General features: G+C 38.4%; 2 protein-coding genes across 2 annotated transcripts; both read right to left on the bottom strand.

Annotated features, from left to right (window-relative positions):
• Positions 1–4,474: 4,474 nt before the first annotated feature.
• LOC100358496 (olfactory receptor 8B8-like) lies at positions 4,475–9,048 on the bottom strand. The gene is made up of 2 exons (XM_002708845.3): positions 9,035–9,048; positions 4,475–5,414 (listed from the first exon to the last, which is right to left on the bottom strand). The coding sequence occupies exons 1-2, from the start codon at positions 9,046–9,048 to the stop codon at positions 4,475–4,477; spliced, it is 954 nt and encodes a 317-aa protein (XP_002708891.3).
• Positions 9,049–14,663: 5,615 nt separating this feature from the next.
• LOC127486304 (olfactory receptor 8B8-like) lies at positions 14,664–16,571 on the bottom strand. Its single transcript, XM_051830145.1, has 2 exons — positions 16,554–16,571; positions 14,664–15,584 (listed from the first exon to the last, which is right to left on the bottom strand). Exons 1-2 carry the CDS (start codon positions 16,569–16,571, stop codon positions 14,664–14,666), a joined length of 939 nt encoding a protein of 312 aa, XP_051686105.1.
• Positions 16,572–16,980: the final 409 nt, after the last annotated feature.

Below are 16,980 nucleotides of genomic sequence, written 5' to 3'. Positions count from 1 at the left end.
GGTGGAAATTGCTATAGTTACAATGGAGCATTATCTAGCTTTTCTGATCTTTCATGTACAGTAAATTCTGGAAAAAAATTACTGTTAATATTATGTTTACATGAAAGAAGAAAGTATCATAAAAAACAAAAATAATTACATGTTATGAAAACAACTAAAAGCACAAGGTGAAAACAAAGGTGTATTAGAATATATATCATATGAAGCTAATGCCTCTGTAAAGTACAGTATAAATATATAGCAGGAGACCAGCATTGTGGTGCAGCAGGTTAAGCCACTGTTTATGATGCCAGTAGTACATATCAAAGCACTGGTTTGAACCCTTTCAGGTCCTTTGCAATGTGCCAACACTGTGGTCAATCCAACAAGTACCCTCAAAATGGAACAATTCTGCACATGTCATTAAAGTATAAAGTAGGTTTTTTCCATCTAGAAAATTAACCAGTGAAAGAAAATATATAAATTTTGGATGACTTAATCTCAGGAAAATCACCAGTGAGAATGATAATGTTATTATTTTCCCCATCTCATCATCAGTCATTGACAATAATTTTGAAGGCAACCATGCTGTTTACATTGTGGGTGGTAGTATTCAGTGAAGGAAAATGAACTTCTCATGATCAGCAGTGAATGGTGATATCAACTCTTCCTACCCTTCAGTTACAACCCAATCTCTGTCAACACAAATAACTAGATCAGAAGGACTCACCCTGGGGGTAAGACCATTAGTACACTACTTACCAAGGGGAAAGCACCCTCCTTGTGTCTTTCACATGATACATTTATTTATTTATTTATTTGACAGGCAGAGTTAGACAGTAAGGGAGAGAGAGACAGAGAGAAACAATGATACATTTTGAATCACACATTGTTAGAAAAGATAGGTTATCCTGGTCTCTACTCAGCAATTTAGTTTCCTCAACAGGAAGTTATTTTAGCACAGAAAATATTATGCTCTTCTATTTTATCTTATAAGAAAATTCAAGTCCTTTTACTTTAAGAAAAAATACTAAAATTGTTGCACTGACCATATAATCATGTAAGAATATTCCAATTCAAGTTACAGAAGAGTTAATAACTCAGCCATGTCACTGCTATATTTCAATTCCCAGAACATGGTCTAGCATATAGTAGTGATTTCGTAAATGTTTGAGGAATGCCATAGTAACGATGGATTAGAAAATCATAATTATGGCTATAATCTGTATGCTATACACAATAATTCATAGAAAATGAACAAAGAGGAGTTATTATATCAAATATTTAGCAATAGTTTTTTTTTTTTTTTTTGACAGAGTGGATAGCGAGAGAGAGAGACAGAGAGAAAGGTCTTCCTTTTGCAGTTGGTTCACCCTCCAGTGGCCACCACGGCTGGCGCGCTGAGGCCGGCGCACCGCGCTGATCTGAAGGCAGGAGCCAGGTACTTATCCTGGTCTTCCATGGGGTGCAGGGCCCAAGCACTTGGGCCATCCTCCACTGCCTTCCCGGGCCACAGCAGAGAGCTGGCCTGGAGGAGGGGCAACCGGGAAAGAATCCGGTGCCCCGACCTGGACAAGAACCCGGTGTGCCGGCGCCGCTAGGTGGAGGATTAGCCTACTGAGCCATGGCGCCGGCCAGCAATAGGTTTTGAAACCATTTGTCTTTCCTTTTCTGTACTTCCAAATTTTCTGGAATGTATACATTTTATTTGTCTGTTATAATGTTTTTTCTCCCATTTATACTATATAGCACTGATAATTAAAACATTGAATACAGGGATGATTCTTCAAGCAGTACTTTAGTATTGTCTCCAATAAATTTATGGCAGCAGAATACTGTATAATACTTAGAAAAAAACTTAGAGTAATGATGAAAATATCACTGTAGCTATGACCTGTCTGATGACTGAATTCCATCCTGGACATATTTCTGGGACAATTGTGTGGGAGCATAACAAAGAAACCAAAGAGATTCACTTTAGACCTTTTTCAAAGTTTTTTTTTTTATATTTATTTATTTATTGGAAAAGTAGAGTTACAGAGGGAGAGGGAGAAAGGGAGATAGGGAAGGAAGGAGGAAGAGAGAGAGATCCTCCATCCACTGGTTCACTATTCAAATAGCCATAATGTGCAGGGTTGTGCCAGGTAGAAGCTAGGGCCAGGAACTTCTTCCAGGTCTCCAACATGAGTGGCAGAGACCGAGAACTTAGGCCATCCTCCATGATTTTTTTTAGAGCATAAGAAGATTTTTAGGATCTTGAAATAGAAGTGAGTCAGAAAAGATACTCTGGGAGTTAGCTGGTGACAGAAGCTTCTACATCTTGTAAAATGAGTTAGAGATTTCTTTTTAGTTGATATTTAAGGTATTAATATTAAAAGGAGAAGGTGGATTAGAAGAATAAGAGAATTCTAAGAAAAGAAAGTCAGATCTAATGTAACCATGAGCCAATCACATCTTTAAAGGAGGTAGGCAAAATAAAACAAAGGAGAACCCTCTATTTGCTCTATAAATTCCAAAGTGATCACCATTTTTGAAAAGCCACATTGAATACACCTGTATCATACAACACATTCCCTTGCATTAAATAAAAATTTAAATGAAACCGAGTTTTGTTATAACTTTTAAAATTATTTTTATTTAATTTTTTAAGAAATCAGAGAGAGAGAGAGAGAGAGAGAGAGATACATGTTAACTCCTGAAATACCTGAAACAATTTGGGCTGGGCCAAGATAAATTCAAGAGTCAGGAACTCAGTTCAGGTGCCCCATATAGGTGTCAGGGACCCAAATATTTGAGCTTGCCACCTCTTGGGATGCATTTTAACAAGCCATGTATGAGAAACAGAGCCTGGACTCAAACCAAGGGACTCTATAATGATTGGAGGCACCTCAAGTGGCAAATTAACTAATGCAGCAAATGTCTGTTGTGAATTTTCACATAATAAAGTGAATAGAAACACATTATAAATGTAAATGTAATATGAATTAAACGCTTGCTGCAAGTCAGAGACTATGATGTTGTGCCAGCTAATGGAGATGAAACAGGGAATAAGAGTTAATTTCTTCCCATAAACCAGTGAGGGAGAAATTTAAGATGAAAAGGAATTTTGATACAAGGATACCAGTACCACTAGTGTAGGCACAGAAATGGATTGAGAATATAGTCTGAGGTCATCAAATCATGCTTTTCTGTTTAGGAAAGACTCCCCCATGGTTTTCTAAGTAATGTCGTGCCAGAATAATAAGATGAAGAAGGCAAAGAAAACATAGGAGAGTGTTCTAGGAAAGGTGGAGGGGTTGTGGAAATTATTCAAGGGAACAAGAGCAAGACTGTATTTTACTGTGGAAGGTACTGCAAGTTACATCTGGTACATGGGAGGCATAACCAATCAAGTAATCCTGGGAGAAATGGATCAAAAGGGAAAATTCAAGTGGTTCTCTGCAACTGCAGCACTAGATAGTAGGAAAAAGGTGTGAGTAGGAACAGTAAGAAGCGAGAAGCTCAGGAAGATACCCATTTAGGGTTTAAGCACTTAATCCGAGGATGGTACCATTCACCGTGAATGATCACTGGGCAAGAGGAGTGATTTTGGTGGCATTGGAGCTGCTGCTACACTAAGTATTGAGTCCAAATGCCTAGGAAGAATTCAAATGGAAACATTACAGAAGGAAATACGTAGGTCTGAAATTTATATGTGAACTCTATCTAAAGCTGTCTGTGAGTGGATTCTAACAAACTATTTTGATGGATGATAAATTACCAAATCTATCTGAAAAAGATTTGAAGATTACCTCTAAAATATAAGTGTAAAAACTTGGGGGAGAAGAGGGAAAGGAAAGACTAAGGTAGAAGAGAAGGCAAAAGGTTTTAAAACAATTAGAACTCAGCACTTGGGGCCGGTGTTGTGGCATAGCAGATTAAGCCTCCAGCTACAACATGGCCATCCCATATGGGTGCTGATTTTAGATCTGGCTGCTCCACTTGCAATCCAGCTGCCTGCTCATGTGCCTTGGAAATTAGTGAGAGATGGCCCAAGTTCTTGGGCTCCTGCACCCAGGTGGGAGACCTGGAAGTAGCTCCAGGCTCTTGGCTTTGGCCTGACCCAGTCTCGGCCATCATGGCCATATGGAAAGTGAATCAGTGGATGGAGCAACTCGCTTCTCTCTCTCTCTCTCTCTCTCTCTCTCTCTCTCTCTGTCTTTCCTCTGTTCTCTGTAAATCAGCCTTTCAAATGAACAACAAAAATATTTTTTTAAAAAAGAACTCAGTACTGCACTACATATTCTAATTTTCATTAATACTTTATAATAACTCTATGAAGCAACACAATGTCTTTATTTTACAGAGATTTCAATCAAGGCTTCCTGACTCCAAATCCAGTGCTCTTTCTGTTATCCCTCACTTCTTGCTGTATGAAGGAACTCCACAGTGTGGGAGGTGGAAAAATTTAAAGGGAAACCTACATTCCTTTATGACAGTTAATACCATTGATGGCTTAGGAAAATATTTTTCTTCTCAAGGTATTTCTCAGAGCAACCTTAACCTCCTTGTTTCGGAAGCTGTAGATAAGCGGGTTGAGCATGGGCACCACAATAGTATAGAACACTGTGGACACTTTCCCCTGGTCCATGGACAAAACAGAAGATGGATGGAGGTACATGAATGCTCCTGACCCAAAGAAAACAGAGACAACCATCATGTGTGAGCTACACGTGCTGAAGGCTTTGGATCTTCCTTCATTAGAACGAATGTGGAGGATGCTGGAGAGGATGAAAGTGTAAGAGACAATGATGGTGAGGCTGGGCACACCAACATCAAAGCCCACAACAATGAAAACCACCAGTTCATTGATGTGAGTGCTGGTGCAGGAGAGTTCCAGCAGGGGCAAGATGTCACACATGTAGTGGTTGATGGTGTTGGACTCACAGAAAGTCAACCTCAGCATGCACCCCGTGTGGGCCCAGGCACCGATAAATGCCCCCACATAAACAGTCACAGCCAGCAGGGAACAGAGCTGAGGGGACATGGCGACTGTGTACAGCAGGGGCTTGCAGATGGCCACATAGCGATCATAGGCCATCACTGTCAACACATAGCACTCTGCACTGACAAAGAAGCAATAGAAAAAGAGCTGAGTCATGCATCCTGCATAGGATATGGTGTTCATCTTTGACACAAAGTTTACCAACAGTTTTGGGGTAATGACAGAAGAGTAACAGAGATCAATACAAGATAAATTAAAAAGAAAGAAGTACATGGGAGTGTGAAGGTGAGAATTTAGTCCAATTAAAGTAATCAAGCCCAGGTTTCCTGCCACAGTGATGACATAGACTCCTAGGAAGAAGAAGAAGAGAGGAAACTGGACTCCTGAATTATCTGTTAAACCCACCAAGATAAACTCAGTGATGAAGGAACTGTTTTCAATGCCCATTTTTCTTCAGCAGGATCTGAAAGACAAGAGAGTAAATTATATTTGAGATGGAATCCAGATTCACCATGCGATACCACATCCAGTCCCTTCCGGAGCCAAGAAGCCCAGACCCTCTGCCGAGGGTTAACTACTTTCTAGAAAGCTGGATCCACACTTCTTGGATCAAGGAAGACGGGTACAGGAAAGCTATCAGCATAGTGAAACACATGGGAAAAACCCTTCCAAAGGGAGGGGAGTGCAGTGATTTCTCATCTGTTTTTCCAGTTTATCACTAACATTTACTTGACTTTATGCTTGTTGATCGTTACGTTACCACACTCTGACTCTGCTGTTTTGGCTTCAAATACAGATTGAATTCTGTGAAGAGTAAAGACCTTGAGCTCCCGCCGGCCGCAGTGGCCATTGGGGGATGAACCAACAGTAAAGGAAGACCTTTCTCTGTCTCTCTCTCCCTCACTGTCCACTCTGCCTGTCAAAAAAAAAAAAAAGACCTTGAGCAGGAAGTCCATTTCAAAATTAGGGGAGGAGACTCACAGAAGCCCGTTGATTCCTCATACAAGCACAGCAAGAAGGTCACTAAGTTAGCAATGGACCTTGTGTCTCCTTCATGGGAAATTCTCTGAGGGACAGAAAAAGTCAGAGGCACTGTTAGTTAGCCTGTCTGTCCTCTCTGAGCTACTTCTGGTCTCTACTTTCTCCTACATAGACCTCTCCACCACTGAGACCTCAGGGTCAGAGTGGTGGAAAGCAGAAAGGCGCACAGAAGGACATAAAACAGAAAGATGCATCGCTCACCTTCTTCTCACCTTCTTCTCACGTCTTCTGCCTAGCAGCACCAGAACCATCCTCATGGTGTCCTTTCTGCCATTGTCCTGCACAGAGACATAGATCTGCCACTGCAGATGTAATATTGCTGACCTGAAGTCTCCTCCTCCTTTTGCATAGAGAGACTCAGGTCAATTATTAATCTCAGTGTTCAACTTGCTCTGAGAGTCTTCCAGATAAACACCATAATTTTTAATTATGATTTTGCCCAGGGGTAATCATTAAACATGAAAAAAGGAATCCAAGGAGCTCTCTCTCTCGACATAATAACAGGTATCATCTTGAAAGTTATTTTTTCCTGAGCTTCAAGGTCTCAGGGATTTGATATAGAGGCTTTCCCAGGAGCCCCTCCATGATTCAAATCCTTTAGGATAGGCGGAGTTCAGAAGTTATTTACACACTACTGGGGATGCTTTTACCCTGGTGTCTGGAAGCATTGTTCAGCTCATAGGTTCACTTTCAGGGATAGTACATTCTCCTGGGCAGAAATGGCAGGCAGAAAATTTCCACTTCTCTATTTTTATTTTTTTCAGAGTGATTTTTAAAAATGTTTTGGATAAGATCATTAACAAAAAACTAAAGGGACTTACAATATTTCACACACAAAACAATACAGGTACATACACATCCTTCAACACAAGTGTAATTTTATATTGTGTCATATGTACTTGGGAAGACAGTAGATGATAACCCAAGTACCTGGGCTGCTGCTACCTGTATGGTAGACAAGGATGGAGTTACTGGCTTTGGCCTGACCCAGAAGAGCTACTGTAGCCTATTAGGGAATGAGCGAGAGATGGAAGATCTCTTCCTCTCCTTTCCCTCCCCCTATTTGTGTCTCTTGCTCTGCCCTTCAAATAATTAAAGGCAGACCCTAGGAGGCATCTGTGATGGTTCAAGTAGATTCCTGCCACTCATGTGGGAGACCTAGGTTGAAATTCCAGCTTCTTGCATCAGCCTGGTGCAATCTCACCAGTTCTTCAGTTGTGTACACTTGGAAACAACAAGCTGTTCAGTTCAGTGTCAGTCTGTCTCGCTTTCTCTCTCTCTTTCTCTCTCTCTCTCTCCAGCTTAAATAAATGAAAACATTAAAATAGATAAATAAAGTCTGAAGTATTTCTTTAGGGAATACTATATCAATAAAATAAAAAGGGTTAAGAAAATGATGCTATATAATATGTTTCTGTATTATACAACAAACCTAAGCATAATGATTTATAATATACTACAAATCAACACAGAGTGATTATAGGAGGGGGTCTTCAAAAAGTCCATGGCAATGCATATTATGAAAAAATACATAGTTGGGGGCTGGTGTCGTGGAACAGCAGGTGAAGCCCTCTCTGGGAACAATAGCATCCCACACCAGAATGCCAGTTAAGTCCTGGGTGCTCCACTTCTTTTTTTAAAGATTGTTTCATTTATTTTTATGGCAATACAGAGAGAATGAGAGAGAAATACCTTCTGGATTCATTCCCTAGAGGGCTGCAATGGCCAGGGCTGGACCAGGCTAAATCCAAGAGCCAGGAGCTTCATCTGAGTCTCCCACATGGGTGGCAGGGATGCAACACTGTGGCATCTTTCACACATTCCTGGCTAATAGCAGGGAGCTAAATCGAAAGTGGAGTAGTGGAGACATGAACAGGTACTTGTAAGGGTTGCTGACATTGCAGGTGGTAGTGGCTTTACCCATTACACAACAACTCCATTTCCTTGGCTGCTCCACTTATGATCCAGCTTCTTGCTAATGCACCTAGAAGCAGAAGATGGCACAAGTGCTTGGGTTCCTACCACCCATGTGAGAGAGCAGAGTGGCATTCTGGACTCCTGGCTTTGGCCTGTCCCAGACTTGGCTGTTGCAATCTGTTGTGGGAATGAACCAGCTGATGAAAGACTTTTCTCTCTAGCCCTCTCTTGCTCTCTCTCCATCATTCTGCCTTATAAATAAATAAATGAATCTTTTTAGAAAATTATGCACGGATTTTGAAACTTTTTGAAGGAAAATAAGCTTATCTTTTAATTTCATTTTCCAGGAACTTTTTAAAGTGCGCTCATACATGTTTCCTCTTCCCTCACACATCGGTGTAAATGTAGCATCTGTGTGGTGAAGAGAACCACCCTTCCTGCTGTGATCTTGATTTTCTGTATTCTCTGTCAGGGTTGTCCTCGTGCTACTGTGAGCCATTCCACTAGTAAGGCTGTCCCTGCTTATAGATTAGCTTATTGTTCCATTTGGTGGGGCTCTAATCAATGTTTCCTAACCTTATTTTGTCCTGTAATTTAGCTTAAGTACATATCTAGAGGTACATAATGTAGACACCTGCACGTACTATAAAGCACAGTTACTAATCACTGTGAAGATCTATAGAGAACACTGCCAGCATCCGTCTCCTGTGTGCCCCTTCTCTATCGTGGCTCCACCCATCCTTCCTTTCCCCGCCCTGACTCTCTGCAATCACTTCCTGTCTGTTCTGTAAACCCCACCACCTGAGTGGCGCCTCATCGTGAGCTGGGGCCAGCCCTGATATGGATAAAGAAAATGTGAACAGGACATACTTGGCTCTGCACCAGTGCCATGACACCTAGAACTCGGTCACATGCCGCACCACACTGCAAGAAAGACTGGGAAAATCTGCCCTGGAAGAAGACTGAAGAGCACCAGTTTCTGCCACACTGGGATATTCATATCAGTGCTTATCAAATGCCCCAGATGTGAGATTAAATAAAACATTGAATGTAAGAACTGACTACTAGCCCGGGACTTACTAAGCACTGCCCACAGTGAGTGGTATAGACCACCTTAGCGTTTTCATTAATACACAGGCCGGTATAAATTAAGAGTATACTCACACACTCTAGATGAGACAACAAGGCTCTAAAATACAAATTTAGAAAAGAACAAATACTTTCTGTTGATTTTTATTTTAATATTTTGCTTTTATTTGTATTATTAATATTTTACTTGTATTCTAAAGCATTTTATTCACTAAAACCAACATTGCTGTCTCCATAATTTATAAAGTAGATACATTTTTTAATAAGTAAGAAAGTCCTGATGAATTTTAATCTAAACACTAATTCCCAGTCTGAACTCTATCATTAAGTAGTGATTTAAAATAAACCATGAATATCTCTGAGAATCATGTCCAGCATCTATGAAATAGGAACTAGGTCCCTACCCCCAGTGACCTCCCAGTCCTTCTCTGAGGTGCTGGTAGATAAGACAAGGCAGAGAAATAGTGCAGCACTCCTAGGAGGAATTCCAACACCCATACATGTTTCTGACGGATGTTAGAACTGAGATTTGTTATAGAATCTGAGGCAGAGCCTCCCACCTTCCTTACTGGAGTCTCTTGTTGACATGAGTTGAGTGGGCCCACTTCCTCTGGTGCTCAGCTTAATTACCAGAGAAATGTCTCAATGCAAGAAAGAAAAATAAACTGTGCCATATTTATTTAAAAATCCCTTGTCAGCGCCTCACAAGTTCGTTATAACTGCATGATTAATTCTTAGAGTTATGTCGGCTTTCTACGACCTTTTGGAATTTACCTACATGTAGGATGTATTTAAGCTATTTAAATTCATTTTCTTTTGAAATCATTTTCTAAAAGGTGAAGCCAGGGAACTTAAAGAAGGTGTATTTTTCTGAACACAAAGCAATCTCTTTTTGTATTTTGGGAAATTTCAAATGAACTACTAGTGATCTGGTTGAATTCACACTTTAGTCACTTTAAATAGTGATGAAATATATGAGCAGTGGATATATTTCTGCAGTGTGTGCAGAAGGTAGCAAATAACGCATACGATACTTCCTTCTTTAAATAGAATTTAAATAAGTGGTGTTATCAAAGGAAGCAGCAGGTAAAGTAAAATCAAAAAGGAATTTCAAACCAAGTTATACTATTTTATATAAATAGAACAACTTGAATGAAAAGCCAAGCATGTTGATGTTGGAGCTATTATGTGAGGACTAAGAAGTCATTTCAAATTATAGGTTTTTAGTCACTGGGATAAATATCATAGGGATTTAGCAATGCGGAATTTATAAAAATAATCAATATAAACAACCACTTATGCTAAATTTCACAATATATAAGCATTGGGTAGAGATTAGAAAAATGGTAAAACATGGCTGAATTGTGGCACAACACATAAAGCTGCTGTTTGCAAGGCTGGCATCCTATATGGGTGCCAGTTGGATCTCAGCTGCTCCAGTACCAATCCACTCCCTGTTAATGTGCCTGGAAAAGCATCAGAAGATGGTCCAAGTGTTTGTGCCCTTGCCACCCACATGGGAGACCAGGATGGAGTAGCAGCAGACTCCTGGCTTTAATCTGCACAAACTTGAAAGGCAGTGTTAGAGAGGGAGAGATAGAGAGAGAGTGTGTGTGTGTGTGTGCACAACTTTGAGGTCATCTGGGGAATGAACCAATGAATAGACACACACACACACTCTCTCTCTCTCTCTCTCTCTCTCTATCTCTATCTCTCTATCTCTCCCTCTCTAACACTGCCTTTCAATTTAAAAAAATTAAAACTTTTTTAAAAAATGATGGAGCCAACAATGTGGTGCTGGCAGGTTAAGCCACTGCCTGTTACACCAACATCCAATATGAGCACCAGTTCAAGTCCTGGCTGCTCCACTTAAAAGCCAGCTCCCTGCTGATGTACCTGGAAAGGCAGTAGAAGATGTCCCAAGTACTTGGGCTCCTGCCGTCCACATGGGAGACTGGATGGAGTTCCAGATTCCTAGATTTGGCCAAGCCCAGTCCTGGTCATTGTGGACATTTGGGGAATGAACAAGTAATAAAAGATTCTCTCTCTCTCTCTCTCTCTCTCTCTTTCTCTCTCCCCGATCTTCTTTCTCCTCCTCTTTCTCTCCGTAACTCTGTCTTTCAAATAAATAAATAAATCTCTACAAAAAAAGAAAAGAAAATGTTTCTCTCTCTTTAAGTCATATTTTAAAATTTTCAGGGTAGTCATATTTCCCCGTTTTATTAAATGGATAATATCCTAACATCCTACTCTTTTTTTAACTTTTATTTAATAAATATAAATTTCCAAAGTACAGCTTTTGGATTACAGTGGCTCTCCCCTCCCATAACTTCCCTCCCACCCACAACCCTCCCATCTCCCACTCCCTTCCCCATTCCATTCACATCAAGACTCATTTTCAATTCTCTTTGTATACAGATCAATTTAGTATATATTAAGTAAAGATTTAAACAGTTTGTACCCACACAGAAATACAAACTGTAAAGTACCATTTGAGTACTAGTTATAGCATTAATTTACTTTTACAAAACATTAAGGACAGAGATCCTACATGGGGAGTAAGTGCACAGTGATTCCTGTTGTTGACTTAACAATTGACACTCTTGTTTATGGCCTAACATCCTACTCTTAAAAATACATTGTCACAATTGGTTTTATTCAACTAATGTTCCTTTCAAATTATCATTGCTCCCTAGCCACAATAGGAGGTGTTAATGCCTTAAATTACATGTGGAGAGTCAACAAAAATCAGAGTGATTTAATTGTTTCAAAATCATCCTGCCTTCTGGGTTTAATCATTCTTCAATGTCAAATAAGCCTTCTTTCTTACCTTAATTGATAAGCCTCTATCATATCCATTAAAACCCTATGATCTTCATATGTTTAGAGTCTTTTACTTTATTCTTCTGGTTTTCAAATTGCTTCTTTGTAATTTGGGATTAAATTTCTATTAAACATTATCTTTAAAAGTTACTGTTTTCTTACTTCCGATTCTTCACAAATGAGGCCAGTGTACACTAATTATTAATGTGTGGATCTCGTGTTCAACCACTTTTGGAACAGTGGAGGATAAGTATAACATTCTCCAGAACAGGATACAACTTGACATTGAAATATTATTTGCATCATCACTGACCATTTGACACACGTGGATCTTTATTTATTAGCTACTTAATCTTTAGGTCATGACAAAAGGATCTATCCCATGAGTTATAAGACTCTGAAAACATTTAAAATCTTCTTGTTTTTGTTTTTTACTTTCTGCAACAAAGTCAATTCCCTAACTAACCCAAAAGCCAATCATGTGCCAACTATCTTAGCTCAACAGTCCTCACAGTTTTTCCTAAAAAAAGAAAGCCATGACACTGTTGTAAAGACTTTTCAATAGCCTTTGAACAAATGTAGTGGAAGGTCATTATGAGAATCCAGGACAGGATACAAATTTCGATTGGATGTATTTAGACCATTTACTATGCATGAACCTCTTGTTTACTGGCTATTTATCCATTTGTCTTCTGGCTCATAGTCTCATTTCCTCACAAAACCCTGTTACATCAAGTAAAAAATTCTGATATATTTCAATTTCATTTCTTTTTATTTTTTGAAAACGTTCACTTCTGTAATTCAAACAAAAATTTCCTAACTATCCTAGTTCAACAGGCCTCTACTTACATACACACAAAAAATTATTACTTAATTACACATGCTCTACTTAATAGGTAGCAGCTAAAAATGAGAAAAGTATCCACAATATGAACACGGAATGTTGATTACTCGAGAATTGGGGGTATGGGGAAGGCAAAGAGGGCTTGTGTTAAAAACCATGGGAAGCTGAGTGTGATTTAGAGATTGATATAAATATATTAAAATAATACATTAAGTGTAGAGAAAGTAGAGCACAGGTATATGGGTACTTTTCATAATTCTAAATTTTTTGGTATGTAATTTTAAACTACTCTAAAATTAAAAAGTTAAAAATATAGATTAAGTATATTTAAAATGTGATTATACTTTATTTCAAGGACTCTCAAGAAATACATTTTAATATCCAGTGTTATTTCACTTAACTTATCGAATTAAACTCTTGGTTTCTTACCTGTTTCTTCAATACTAAAAACAATTATGAATAGTTCTATAGGATATTCAAATTTTTGTTAAGTCTGAAAGTATCTTTAACATTATAGAATGCTTTCTTGAAATTATTCAAAGAAATGAATTCTCTGAAATATATGAACCAAACAGTAGCAAAATATCCTGGAATTTTAAGAGCAAATAAAATTTTCTTGTAGTTTTCCTTGTTTATATCGTACAAAAGATAAACAAAATTATTCAAATAAACAAACAATCTAAATCTTTTAAATTAGATATCATGCTCTTGGTTTATGGATTTTGTTATATTATATTATTATTAATAAAGGGAAATAATTTCTTCTACAATTATTAAGCAACATCAGATTGTTTTCATGATAAGAAATTAATAAAATGAAATAAAGTCCATTAAGTAAATTCACCCAACATCTGGGAACAAAGCAGAGTCATCTTCCAAAATAGCACTGTTTTCTAAAATTTCATATTTAGAGAAACAATGCTCATAAAATGAGGTGTACAGGAAATATATTATAAGTATAGAACATTTGAAATTTTGATACTGATGTTTTTTTCTTGCTTTTGTCTTTTAAAAAGCTGTGTAAGTTGTTAAATACTCTGAGCTTCAGAATCTTGTCCATAAAATAAATGCATATTGAAGATCTGATATGTGAATTTCAATTAAATAATAGTAAATGTAACAATTCTGCCAGAATTAGTTTAATGCATACTGCTTACAACCGCAAAGTGCATTGTACTTAATAGTTCACATAGAAAATACCTGTATCTGTGAATTACTGACTAAGTGTATTAAATATAGAAACTTACTCCTTCACATGGAAAACATGTTGTTGAACTTACATATCATTACAGGTGCTAATAAAAACTGTCTGCCCAGTGGAATAATTTCAACCTTTTGATCCTGTACTTTATCACTTGTCAAATATTTGTCACATCTTTTTTTAAAAGATTTTATGTATTTATTTGAGGGGTAAAGTCACAAACAGTGAGTGAGAGAGAGAGAGAGAGAGGTCTTCAATTCGCTGGTTCACTCCCCAACTGGCCACAACAGCTGGAGCTGAGCGGATCTGAAGCCAGGAGCCAGGAGCTTCTTCCAGGTTTCCCACGAGGGTGCAGGGATCCAAGCACTTGGGCCATCTTCTAAGTGCTTTTCCAAGCCACAGCAGAGAGCTGGATCAGAAGAGGAGCAGCAGGGACTAGAACCGGTGCCCATATGGTATAGATTAACATACTGCACCACAGCGCCAGCCCCTCGTCACTTCCAAAAATAATAAACTGAATAATGACAATGAAAATCAAGAGTTAAAACTATTACTTAATGATGATCTCAAGCAGTTATAGGGTGAAAGGAGAAATTTCATGTATGGTAAGAAGGAAAAGGAAGGGAAAAAAACCTCTAGAGGATAAAACATTGAAACATCAAGAAAAGGGAATTTCCTTCAGAACGTTGGGAAAGCAATAGGAAAACAAAAGTTCTAAAAATTGGTGATGAAATCCATACAGTCTCTTTCTTGCAACTATGTACTAAAAAGTATAGTGTTTCTAACTAAAACTTGATACTGCTCAGGGATTTTCTCAACACAATTTTAACATCTTTGTTCCTTAAACTGTAGATTAAGGGATTCATCATGGGAACCACAATAGTATAAAAAACAGAAGAAATTTTACCCTCACCCATTGATTCAGCAGAAGATGGTTTGAGATACATGAATGCACCTGATCCAAAGAACAGAGAAACAGCAACTATGTGGGAACTGCAGGTGCTGAAGGCTTTGGATCTGCCCTCAGTGGAGCTGATTCGCAGGATGCTGGAGAGAATGAAACCGTAAGAGATGAAGACCATGAGGCTGGGAACAGTGATGTCAATGCCTGCTACTATGAAGATCTCTACCTCATTGACATACGTGCTGGTGCAGGAGAGCTCAAGCAAAGGGAGAACATCGCAGAAGTAGTGGTCGATGGTGTTTGCATCACAGAAGCTCAGCCTGAGAATGCATCCAGTGTGGATCATGGCGTGAGAAAAGGCAGTCAAGTATGAACCCAGCATAAGGTTGAAACAGACTTTAGGGGACATGATTGTGTTGTATAGAAGTGGCTTGCAGATGGCCACGTATCGATCATAGGCCATGGATGTCAGCACATGGCATTCAGAAATGACAAAAAAGCAAAACAAGTAGAACTGTGTCATACATCCTATGTAAGATATACTATTCTTCAATACAAAGCTCATCATCATTTTGGGTGTAATTACAGAGGAATAACAGAAGTCTATGAAAGACAAATTAAGGAGGAAAAAGTACATGGGAGTGTGCAGGTGTGAATTTAGCACAATTAAAATGATCAAGCCCAGATTTCCAAAAAATGTGATCATATATGTGACTAGAAACAAGAAGAAAAGGGGCAGCTGGAGGTCTGGTTGGTCTGTTAATCCCATCAGGACGAATTCTGTCACAAAAGAGCCATTTGTGTGTGCCATAACTCCCTATGTGAATCTGTGGACACAAGAAATAAGAATTACCTTAGAACACCCCTCTTTCAACAATATTTTCACGTACTAGACAATATTGTCTTCCTGTTATTCAAGCCCTACAAGCTAAACAAAGCAAAAAATCCCTCCTATGAGAAAGTCAATGATTTCATATGCAAATATGATTGCTGAGAAGGTGCATGGAAAGGATAGAGGGCAGATCTGGACACAATGGTCCCTCTCCTCTCATTATTTTGTCATATGCTTTGAGATCCTTCCTTACAAATAAAATCAGAATCAAAATTGGTGCTACCTCTAATGCAGATTAGAATATTCTGGAGTGGGCACCTAAACAATTTCTAATTGAAACTAAGAAAACTTTAGTCTATAAGTGATTGGTTACTGCCTATTGTCAGAGAATGAGAATTATGAATATAGACCAGTGATAATTCTGACCATGCAGAGGGAATCATCTTATTAAGAATGTGCAACCCTTGTGAACACCAATGTGTTGAATATTCTCTGAGCTCCTTTCAAAGAGAATCTTTGCAACATTCATGAGGCTAAGAAGTTCATGAAATGGAGAGAAAGGAGAGATCCTTGGTTTTCACTTAAAACATGAGGAGATCACGCTTTGTTAACATCAAGGCACTGACAGAGAAATCTTGCATAATCTTCCCTATATGTGAATTTACCATAAATAAACTCATGTAAGGAAGGAAGAGGATGTTTGATTCTAGAAGTCTTTAGGAGGGAAAAACACATAGGGTTTGTCGGTTTGTTAAAGATCATCAAGCTTCAGCTATGCAAGATAAATGATTTCTGGAGACCCGATTATAGCAATGTAGCAACAAATAATAATACTGATTTAGTATACTTGATATTTTCTAAGAAGGTTCATTTAAAAATTAATTTTCTCAACTCATGAACAACAATACACAAAGGGTGTGCCTATGAAGGGATGGATATCATAATTAATTTGATCATTGTGATTGTTGCACATTGAGTACATATTTCAAAACATGATATTATCTATTTCACATATACATATATATATATGCACATATATAATTTTGTGTTTCTGAATTTCCATGAGAGCATCAAATAAAAAAGAAGAAGTGAATGTAAATGCAATCTCAAACTCACCTTCTGCAGGCAAGAAATACTGATGGTTTCCTTATTGCTATAAAATCGGTGGTCTTGCTAAGGCCAGTGTCAGGCTCCGTGACTTTGCTACCTTGGAATCTAATAGGATGTTGCATGTAATTATTTTTTCATGTACCACAATAATCTTTCAGACTCGCTGGTTACAGTTCCTGATTATATTTTTTGGCATTTCAAGTACCAAGGGAAAATAAACAACATGTGTCATTAAGACATTTGCCACCTGATGAGA

Source organism: Oryctolagus cuniculus, chromosome 1, assembly GCF_051225735.1.
Source record: "Oryctolagus cuniculus isolate XC-2025 breed Fujian yellow rabbit chromosome 1, ASM5122573v1, whole genome shotgun sequence".
In the NCBI taxonomy this organism is placed as follows: Eukaryota; Metazoa; Chordata; class Mammalia; order Lagomorpha; family Leporidae; genus Oryctolagus; species Oryctolagus cuniculus.
This window is presented reverse-complemented; position numbering and strand designations above follow the sequence as displayed.